At 29.8% G+C, this 11423-nt stretch overlaps 1 protein-coding gene across 1 annotated transcript; it reads left to right on the top strand.

Moving 5' to 3' along the window:
• On the top strand, positions 1-11143 carry LOC119602988 (allatostatin). The gene is made up of 4 exons (XM_037954838.1): positions 1-160; positions 10377-10501; positions 10572-10711; positions 10790-11143. The coding sequence occupies exons 2-4, from the start codon at positions 10400-10402 to the stop codon at positions 10908-10910; spliced, it is 363 nt and encodes a 120-aa protein (XP_037810766.1). The 5' UTR covers positions 1-160; positions 10377-10399; the 3' UTR covers positions 10911-11143.
• Positions 11144-11423: the final 280 nt, after the last annotated feature.

Below are 11423 nucleotides of genomic sequence, written 5' to 3'. Positions count from 1 at the left end.
GTCAAGTTAACCATTCAGTTTCCAAGCGTTGACATCGATCCTGCGGTGTTACAATATCGAAATAAAAACATTAACAAACAATTTAAAAAATTAAATTATTTTAAATTTATTAAAAAAAATCAGTGCTTCTTGTATCTCTAATATTTATTTCAACTTAACGGTAAGTTAATATATAAATAAAAAATGTGTATTATTAAAATATATTTTTAAAATTCTAAGAAAAATATTCCGTGCAATATTTAAAAATTTTAATTTTTGCAAATTTTATTAAAGTTTCATTTACTATTTTATTTTTTAAAACTACTAAAAGTGATAAATCAGCTCATACTCAAAAATCTAAAATTTATTTGTTGGATTTTCGAATTTTAAATATAAATATATACATACTTTTGAGTTTAAGCTTTATAAAAAGTTAATAAATCTTAATATTTTCAACGGATGTGCTAAATAAAAATAAATTTTCGATTAAAAATCGAAACGAAAAGTTTAGAGAAGAAGAAAAACTCATTATAAATTCGGAATCAGTTCAAGCTTTTCAAAAGTTTATGATAATCATTATAATTTCAAATGTCCAAATAAAATATTACAAAAAATCCTTTGATTTTAGACAAAATTAAGAAAATATTTACTATAAATCAATATTTAAATATTTTATTTTCAATATTCTTTTATTAAAATAAACAAAAATCTAAACAATCCTACAGAAGCATTTCTCTAAAGTTCCATTAAAATACATACTTTAATAAATCCATAAACCCAGGAAAAACTGTAGAACTTGTTCGAAAAACAACTAGTTCTACAATGAATGCAGAATGAGAACCACTTCAAATTCTTAAACAACAACCTTGGAACTAGTGATGTCGCAACTACTACAGGAACCCGTTCCTCGGAACATTGTTGTGGTTCTAAAATACTTCTAAAGAGTTTTTAAGGAACTAGTTCTTTGACATTGGTCATACATTGATAGTACACTAGTTCAATGGAACACATACTAGTTCCGAAACAACTTCTTGGAATCAGTTGAAAAAAATGTCAAAAAATTAAAAATTCATAAACTTATTTTTATTGAAATAGAAAACGCATTCATATCTTTATTTCTGTATAAAATTGAACTATAACGAATCAAAGAGATCCTACTTGTATTGTACCGGGAGACTGGGAAGTTAGCTGCTGGTTTCTTATAATAGTTTAACGGATGAATTTTATGTAAGATAATTGAAGTAAGTTTTCTAAATAAATTTTGGTACAATAATAATAATTACTCAACATTTTCTCAAAATTAGACTTAAAATTAATAATTTCGAACAAAAAACGTTGAAAAAATTAACTATTTTTAAATAAAGAGTATACGTTCCGTAAAGCTTCCCTAGAACTAGTTCCGAGGTTGACAATTTCGAACAAAAATCATTGATTACAGAACTAGTTCCGGAACCGTTCCAAAGAACTAGTGTCGACTCCATAACGCTTTCTCAGAACCAGTTCCGAAGGTGACAATTTCGAACAAAAATCATTGGTCTCAACGCCAATATAGAACGAATTCAGACTATAATCATGCGTTCTAGAACTAGTTGTGGAACTAATACAATTTTTGCTGGGAAATACGATATTTTTACTTTTTACAAATAATCAATTCCATCTACTAAAATACAACTTCAAATAATATTCTACAATATTCCTGTTGTAGTAAAACAATCTAGGTTCTCTATTGCTCTATCTCCGACTAATACTTGATCACTATCAACTAACCACATTTAATGAAAATTTCATAAAAATTAAAACTTTTATCCCCGTTCCTATAAATGCTAAATTCTATAATTTTGACCTTATTGCGGAAAAGATAATAAACATTTTTGTTAGAGTATTTCTCGTCCGCAAAACGACTTTCAGTGTATGGAAATGGAAATCAAATGCCAAACTAATTTTTAAATACTTTTCTGTATAAGCTAAAAATTACGATAATTTTACCATCTATTTCGATAAAAGCAAAATCAAAAATCATTTTGTGGACCAAAAATACTTTAAAAAATTTTAGTTATTTTTCCAAATTGTGGAATTTTATACGTGTTTTTCGGACGAACCAAATTGGAAGTGGTTGAAGTCGGTTCATTGTATCACCTAGCCCCCATACAATCGTTCCTTCCGATTTGGACAATTTAGCTCATAACTACACCAACTTTTATAGAAGGGTAAATGACACTGCCGATTTCGAGACGTAAAACTGTCGAAAGCGTAGCAACAAACAAAAGCCTGACCGACCTGAATTACGTCTGACAAACTTTAGATCATCGTATGAAATCAGATGTTAGCTGTTGATAGAAATATGTATATTTTACTTTATTATAAAGACTCATCTAGATTTTGAATTAGAACCACCACTGAAATAAAATTTTCAGAGCAGCAATTTTTTCAAAATGTCATATCTCCAAATTCAAGAAATCCCTAATAAATATAATTAAATTGCTATACAATAGTTAAATAAATAACTTTACAACTATTTAAGAATCAATTGAACACAATCTAAGATCTATAATAATATTTTTTGTATTTATTTCAAATTCATTTGACTTTAATGTTTGCAAACTTTGCGACAATTGTTTATTCAATATTCACAATTGGGATTCGCAAATATTTGCCATCCAACTGTTCCAAGAAAATGTTGCCCAAGTTGTTACAACAACACAAACACAGAGGAGACCCCCAGTTAAAAACATGCAACAAGTGTGCGTGCGTACCGTGTTTGTATGTATGTATGAATATGTGTCTGTGTAAAAAGGATAAATTTCAGTCATTGATTTGTAAACACATGCGACGGGTACAACAATTACAACACATTGAAAGGGAAAAAGTTAAATATTATGTTGATGTATTATTTATGAAATTCTTAATAATTGAATAAAATAATAAATTGCATTTTAAAACTTTGATTTAAAAAAAAACTTTTTCTTAAGACATTTGTTATTTTACGTACATACATACTTGGAATTTTTACTAAAACAATTTCCAATTGAACTATTAGCACTTTGTTAACAAAGTGTTGCTGTTGACATGATTTTGTTTTATGGTCGAATGAATGAATGAATTGCTCGTAACTCTAATATAGATGATAATAATCCCAGTGCATATATACATAAATTCAATGTAAATGTGTTTGAATGTATAGTTAGAAATAGATTAATGTTTTATAATACTAAATGGAAAGTTAAAAAAAATTAAATATCGAATGTTTATATGCAAGTTTGTGTATATCTACAAGTACATTTACGATAAGTCTTCTCGTTAATCAGTACATTTTTATTACGCCAATAAATAATGTTTAAGAGTTAATTAGAAATTTGATAGTGAACAACAATGAGATTAAAAAGGGAATAGAAACGCACACAATCTTTATGCACTTTTTACATACAAACTCACATACGAAAACAGATTCATTGGAAACAGCTGTGGCTGTTTCGAAATCCTTTATACATGTGTGTGAAGGAAATACTACAATATTTTATGTTCGCATTTTTTAATTTGCATGTAAAATACTTTTACATTTGGTCGACATTTTATCAACACTGTCTGCAGTTTTTGGGGAAAAGAGTTTATCCGTCTGTTAGCAAAGGAGTTCGCTATGTAATTTTTGGAAACTATCCAGAACAACTTCTTTTTACTCATTTGTCCCTATCACATTTTACGATTTTTGAAGATCCTGGCTCCATTATTTTCCAGATATACGATTTGTATTTATTTAATATGGGAGATGCCATACCAACTATTTCCAGACGTTAATTTGGATTTTAATGTAACCCTTGCAAAATTTGGGTTTACTTCACTGGAGACAAACTTGGGTCCCATTTTGATACCTGTATAGAAAAAGCTTAACCAGTGCCTCAGGTGGGAATCGGATGCACTACTTCCGGTCTACCAGACTAGAACACTAGCCAACCGGAGTCCGTTAAGTCATGTTGTGTCTGACGTACTAAATCTACAATCTGGCGTAATGACACAGAAAATTCGTGACATCATTTTTTGTCCTATTTCTAAAGGAAGTCTTTCGATTTCAAAATCAAAGTATGTTTAAATCGTCAGCTCCCTCATCCTATCATTATACATAGAGTTAACTAGTGTAATATCTATCACGTCCCTCCTTCCTTCAGTTAAAGCTACTATATAATAGTATAGTGTCAACAATAATCAAAACGAATTAAGATTAATGTTGCGCTTGACTACTATACTGGAGTATAATAGCTTATCATTAATCATTTTCTTTACGAATCCAGGCTTTCTGGACTAAGGCAAGTTCCTCTCCACGAACACCCATCTGAAGGAACTGGACAACCGAGTGCTTTAGATTGGTGGAGAATAACTCCCATCTCCTTTGACTTACACATATAAAAGTCTTTGGACGTAAACTACTAGCTTTTACTAGCTTTACGGAGGATTTATCCTTCTCAGAGCGATTCATTCGATTAGGCCCTCAACGATTTTGACGGCATTTTGAATTTCAAATGAAATAACTTTCGACTTTAAATGTGAATTAAATCCCCAAATTTTGTTCTTTTTAATTTCTGAACAAATTTTTTGGGAGTTATTTAATTTTTGTTTTGGGAGTTATTTCATGACGCTCTATTTATTTCTACATGCGTTTGCTATATACATATTTACATTATGTCTTATAACTTCTCAACGAATCGGAGGAACTGAACATAATTTTGATTTAAGTTAGGTTGATAGTAGGATGTACATATACTACATCAAATCCGAAGAAGTACACCTAATCCACTATCGGACCTGTTGTCCTTTTTATGAAAAAATTGTTCGCTGAATGTATTCTTTTTCAATATTCAGAAACTCAGTTTCCTGGATGTAATTCCTAAGAATCTTCCCATCAGTGTTAGGCAGGAATGTTATTTCAGGAATAACATCACTTCTAAGATACTTGGATCTAACTTCGACTAAAGTCTGACAGTGGCAAAGAAAGTGCTTCAGAGTTTCACTGTCCTCTCCACATGCTCGTAGTCCTGTGTGTGTACTCAGAATACGTACTGTCATACTAACTTCAGACTTGCTCATTTTGAGGAGATTTCTCGTCTAGCTCTCATCACGGTCACAACATAGGATCTTTGTGGTTCTACCCGCCGTTTCATTATTCCAAGAGGATTCTCTCACCCATGTTTTTAATTCAGCTTTTATTGTGTCGAATGGTTTTTTAACTACCTCGAGCTCCCTTCCCTTTAATGCTATTACATTCGCCCTTTCGTTGCGGACTACTCCCGAGTGGCCTGGTAGCCATATGATGTAAACCTTACCTCTGGGAGAGTATTCAGATAAAGCTTTCTTACAATCCAATACGGTCTTAGATTTAATTCTATCACTTGATATCGCCCTAATTGCCTTCTGGCTGTCGGTAAATATATTAAGAGCTGTGGGCCCTATATTTATTCTAATCTAATTTACACATTCCGTTATTGCTCGGAATTCTGCCTGGAAGCTTGTGTTGTGATTAGGTAAACGGTGGTATATTTCTGTTTCTGGATCTTCAATATAAAACCCCAGTCCCACTATTTCCCCCAATTTACAGCCATCCGTTTAACAACAGATTCCTACTGGTATTTGCTCTAGTGTTCCAAGACAAGTCATTCTATCTGGGATCACCGTTTCAAAGTTTCCGAAATATTGTGATGATTGTGTATAATGTGCCCAGTATACATTGATGACATCCGTTCGGCTGTAAGCGCCGCCTCATATCTTAAATATGTTTCAATGGGTGGAGTATCTAGCAACGTGTCCAGAGCTTTGGTTGAAGTAGCACACATGACACCAATTGAACTCCCTGTACTAGTTTGATATTACACCAGATTATTGAAGCATATGATGCTAGAATTGGTCTAATTACACTTTTATAAAGCTAATTTGTCATTATAAGAATAAGACCCCAATTCATGCCTATAGTTTTCCAGCACCGATGTGCCTGGGCGATATGTATGTATGTATGTATTTCTGAATGTACCAGGTTTTTATTTGTGCATTTTTTATAAACATGTATAAATTTTGTATGTAAACATGTTGCAACAAAATTTTCTTTTATCTCTGCCACAAGTGTTCAGATATGTAAATTGTGAATAAATAATCAAATCATGTTAAATTTGATTGTTTTTCTAATTTGTTATTTGCCAGAAGGAAGTATTTACTCGTGCAAATACCCTTAATGTATTTTTGGTATATGTTTGATATAAGATATTGTTAATTTTATTTAGTTGTATATTTTGAAGTAAAATATTATTTATTTGTTAATTTATATAAATTTGTTTGCACTTATAAAACATGAATTCATTCTGTATTCCCTTTGATTACCAAGTGCCAGAGTTTGCAATAACTCTGATGTTGGTGCTTTTCTGCTTTCGAAAGGTCAATTTTTATTTTAAAACAATGCTTCAGGCGTACTTTTTGCTTTGTTTTTACAGTTCATACTTACGATAAAATTACAATTCATGTATTGACTGAAGAAGTGTGTCATACAAACTGGAAATAAAACTTTTAAATTAACTGATATTACACGTTGACGTATTCGAAATATTAAAAGAAAATAAGCATTTAATGTGCTACCTATCGCCATGTGTGTGAACTTAAAGTAATGTTTAGATTTTTATTACATTTAGTCTTATTGAAATACACTTGTTGAAATGATTATGATTAATTGCATACAACATTATATAGACACAGGCAGCCGACAGACAAGTTTTCTTTCACTTGGGTTCCTTTTGTCAACCATGAGCTTTGATAAGACAGGAATGAGAGGGATGGAAACTCAGTAGAATATAAAAATCTAAATTTAATGTTTCGCGTCAACAAATTTTAAAATTTGTATACATTTTGGTTGTTAGAGGTTTATTAGCTGTTGTGTTTGGCGATAAGTATCATGTTTATTTGCTTAAAGTATCTTAAATTTCATTCTGTTTGATGGACATTTTTTAGGCAAAATTATATCATTACCTACTTTTTGTTATTATAGAAGTAACTAAATCATATTATAGCCTTGTTGTTTAAATTTAATAGAAATTTATATTAAATTTTTAAACTTTTTTTGTTTATAATAATAACGTGAGTTAATAGTTTGTTATTTAAAAAAAGTTTTAAAAAGAAGAAAAAAATAAGGACTTCAATTTTAAGACTTTTTCTACTAAAGTTATACGAAGTAAAAATAGGGTCTGTTGGAATATTGTTGTGTAAAACATCCTCTAAATATGAAAGAAAATTTCTTTCAATAAATGAAAGTGAGTAGTTTTTGTTGTTCTCAACATAAATACAAGATTTCTTTCGCATTTAACTCAACAGGCTGCATATGTAGTGACGTATGAGAGGAAATGTTGGGAAGTCGTTCCCAACAAGCCCTAAAACTATAGAAGATATGTGATGAATTCTGGGCTTTATAAGAAAGTTTCTCCTAAATATCACAAATTTTCAGGAGAGCAAAAAAATCGTCTCTAGTTCATGAAAATTGGAAACCCATAATTTAAACATTTTAGTAATGACGGGTATTTATGTAATTGTGTGTTTAATATTGTAATAGCCTGAAGCTTATGTACATACCTATGTAATGAGTTCATGAAGTTTTCGTGTAGTATTACAGTATTACATACATCTTTGCAATAATTGTAGTAAAGTATCTACTAATTTCGACATTTTGGGATTTTGAGATTAAAAACCAATAATCGACAAGATTTGTAAATTCTTGTATATACTTATAAGGTGCAAAGCATTATACAGCTTCTTGTATTTATATACATTTTATGATGCATAATGCCAACGACCAAGTCATAATATGCAAATGCAGATAGAATTAACACACACATACATACATACTTATTTTCACACTTGTATACCTAAACACAAATTACCTTTTGAAATAAGTTTTATGATAATAAAACGTAAAAAAGGATTTAAAACGACAGGATTAGAAGGAAAACCAAAAAGTAACAACTTGTTGGATGCTATGGGTGTTTGTGTTTAATAAACGATTTAGGGAATTTAAAAGTTTTTAAATACTCGGCACTTAGTTCATATACATATGTAAGTATGTATGTATGTACTTTGATATGTACAAAGAGATGCATGTTCAAGAAAAGGTGTAAATATTTAATGCAGTTTGTAATCAACACGAATGGATTGAACAATTACTTCGAATATTTTTAAAATATACAACATACTACTTACTTATATAGTTAGAGTGCCACTAACCAATAACAAAATTAATATGAATCATAAAACGATCATCTTAATCCTTAAACCTATTGTGATCATGTTTCAAACAGTTGCAAAATCTAAAATTGTTTCTTATATAATTGTTTTTGTTTCAGAAACAGAAAAACAACAATCACACTTAAAAACGACTCAAAAATGAGTCAAAACTCATTAGAAATAGGGCTCATAAAAGACTCTTTTTAGAAGAGTTGGCAAGCAATTTTGTATGCTTTAATTATAATTATAATAATTTTCTATGTTTAACAATTTTCTACGGAAGATAGTTGGGTGACTAATCACTAGACTTAGTTTAGTGAGCTAAGTAGAAATCTTAAAAAAAATTATTCCAATTAATGATTAAAATGGGATTTATTCCAATAACATTCGAAATAGATCTTCCGGGTGCTCGAAATACGATTGTTTATAAATTTTTTAATTATACTTCGCGCAGTCGGAAAATCAAAAAATTATTTTCTGTATTATTGTTTTTGTCTGTAACAGGCATAAAAAAGGACTCTCAAAAGACTCAAAAATTATTAAAATATGATTCGAAAATTACTCTAAAACGACCTGTAATGCAACACAATAATGAATCAAAAAACAGAATTGATCAGATGAGGGACTCATATATTATATGTACTTCGGCAGAGAGTAAAAAATAAGTTCTTTGACTGGCTTTTTACCACTCAATCGATTCGTATTAATGTGCATCGATTGTACTGAGATTTTTCTCGTATTTTGTATATAAAAACGTATCGTTTCAAAAAAATTGTCCACGGGACACCCTAGTGAACATATGTACGTTGAACCGACTCGCTCTGTATGGAAAGCAAAAACGTGTTTTTGTTACCCCTCTCAAAATTTACCTTGCTTTGTTTTATTATGACTCCCAAAATATTTTAAGTCTAGCGATGACCGTTCGTGAGCTGGACCAAATTTAAAAAAGGTATTTTTGAATTATTTTTTTTAATATTAGTTTTGTGTTGAAACAAATCATAAATAACAGTCTGCTCATAATTGTCATATTCCAAAAAAAATTAAAATTTTTAGGTTTTTCATTAATATAAATAAAATTAATGCACAATTTTGCAAATTTTGCACACCACTAGTAAAATTTAAAAAAATAACTAAAAAGGGACTTTTTTGTAACCGGTCCAGCTCTCAAACGGCCACCGATAAACTCGAAATATTTTGGGAATCATCATAAAACAGAACAAAGATTTTTTGAAGCTGGGTAAAATATTGAATTGAACATGAAAAATCGTGTCCCTCATAGGATATTTTCTTGAAAACTGCACAGCTCACGAACGGACAACACTGAACCCAAAATATTTTTGGAAACATCACATTACATAACAGAGAATATTTATAGACCCAGCAAAAATAAAACGAAGTACTTCCAAAAGAATAACATTTATCACCACTTCAAAAGTAGCACTTACTAATTTTTTTTACCTTCTGAGGAAGTGATGTTTAAAGACTTCCGAAGAAGCGAAAATAATTTTATCAATGTTGAAGATATATTTTTTGTTCTTACACTTTTATGAGATTAAAAATGTTATATTTGGGCTTTTGTATTAAGTGTGTCTATTACCCTAAGTAAAATTAGTTGTATTCTGTAATACTACAATTTTAATTTCGAATAACTTCCAAAAAAAGAGCATTAATATTACTTCTTTAGAATGACTTCAGAAGTAGTGAATTTGAAATCAAATAAAAAGGACACCCCTCCTATGACAAGCCTGTGTTAAAATCATCACTTCTTAAGGTCTTTTTAAGTACTTCAATGGAGTAAATTCTACTTCTTTTTCGCTTCTTTGGAAGTCCTTTTTTTGCTAGGAAAGAGCCATAAATGTCTCAAATGTTATCAAAAATTTCAAAAAATACTAGCTGGGTACACTCAAGTTGTCCTGTTTTGAAATTATCGTTAGATGGCGCCGTAGTATAAAATTATAGGCACTTACACTTGAACCTCCGAACAGTTTATTTTAAAATTGGTGGGTTATAACTTTACGTGTAGGGTCCATATGTCCAATCAAGGGCCTTCAATGAGAGCCGAGCACCTCTAGTCATTTGTAAATGAATATATTCCTCTATAAATTAAAATAAGACTGCGATTTATTTATTAAATATCTTCTTTTTACTTTTTTCAGACTAAATACTATCAACAGTAACCATGATTAGCATTTGTAAATCAGTTATTTTATTTACAATCTTCATGATCATAACAATCGTTCATATTGAGGCTCGACCACAAAATGCACTGGACTCCAATCAGGTAAATTATAATGAATTATAAAAAAGTAATATGTTAAAATCTAATATAAATACTATAATTATAATACTAGGCATTGGATACAGTGGAAACTGACGTAGACGAAATGCAAAATTCCTACTACGACTTGCCCCTGCAACAGCCACAAAATATCTATCCCAGTATACCATTGGAACGTTTACAAATGCTCATTGCTCGTTACAACAGACCCACGTGAGTTACGCCAAATCATTTCTTAATGTTAATTTTGAAATTAAACTGAAATTTAACTTATAATTTTATGCATTCCAGAGCCTATTTGCGTTCTCCATCCGTCGCTGGCATGAATGAATTGTATCGTGTGCCCGAATCAAAGCGTCAAGTCAGATATCGACAGTGCTACTTCAATCCCATTTCGTGCTTTAAGAAGTAAATTTTGAATTAAATTTATTTAAACATGCTACGGTTTGATTTAGAGAACATAAAATTAATATTTTCCCCTCATATAAAATAAATTAGTAAATTAAAATTTCGAAACTTACTAAATGCTAATTTAACTTCAAGTCAATGCTAAAATGTAGTTTTAAAAAATTACTGTTTTAATTTTAAATTTGTTTCTCTCTCAAAGTATTAAAGATAAATTAAAAAAGCCATTTAATTTTTGTTTCGGTTTAAATATTTCATACATTTTTATTTTGTCTTTAATTTTTTTTATTATTTTAAAGGAAAGGACTATATATTTTTGTCTTTTTTCGGAATTTTACAAGAATTCTTTACATAAATATTTGTTTAGGATTTATTCAGTTTTATTATGTTCTTATATAAAATAATATCTAGTCGCATTAATATATTTTTTAAATGAATAAAAATAATTCCAATGTAATTATTATATATTATTTGTTAATATTGTTATTAAAGATTTAGAAAAAAATTAATTAAAAATATT

This window comes from Lucilia sericata, unplaced genomic scaffold (genome assembly GCF_015586225.1).
Source record: "Lucilia sericata isolate MDLA Ls3-8-SP2 unplaced genomic scaffold, ASM1558622v1 Contig000009F_arrow, whole genome shotgun sequence".
NCBI classification, from domain to species: Eukaryota; Metazoa; Arthropoda; class Insecta; order Diptera; family Calliphoridae; genus Lucilia; species Lucilia sericata.
This window is presented reverse-complemented; position numbering and strand designations above follow the sequence as displayed.

What these genes read in the sequence shown, in the direction of transcription:
- LOC119602988 (XM_037954838.1), top strand. Translation starts at nt 10,400, where the DNA reads ATGATTAGCATTTGTAAATCAGTTATTTTATTTACAATCTTCATGATC. An exon ending in ATGCACTGGACTCCAATCAG is followed by an intron (nt 10,502 to 10,571) that starts GTAAATTATAAT and finishes TTATAATACTAG; the next exon opens with GCATTGGATACAGTGGAAAC. An exon ending in GCTCGTTACAACAGACCCAC is followed by an intron (nt 10,712 to 10,789) that starts GTGAGTTACGCC and finishes TATGCATTCCAG; the next exon opens with AGCCTATTTGCGTTCTCCAT.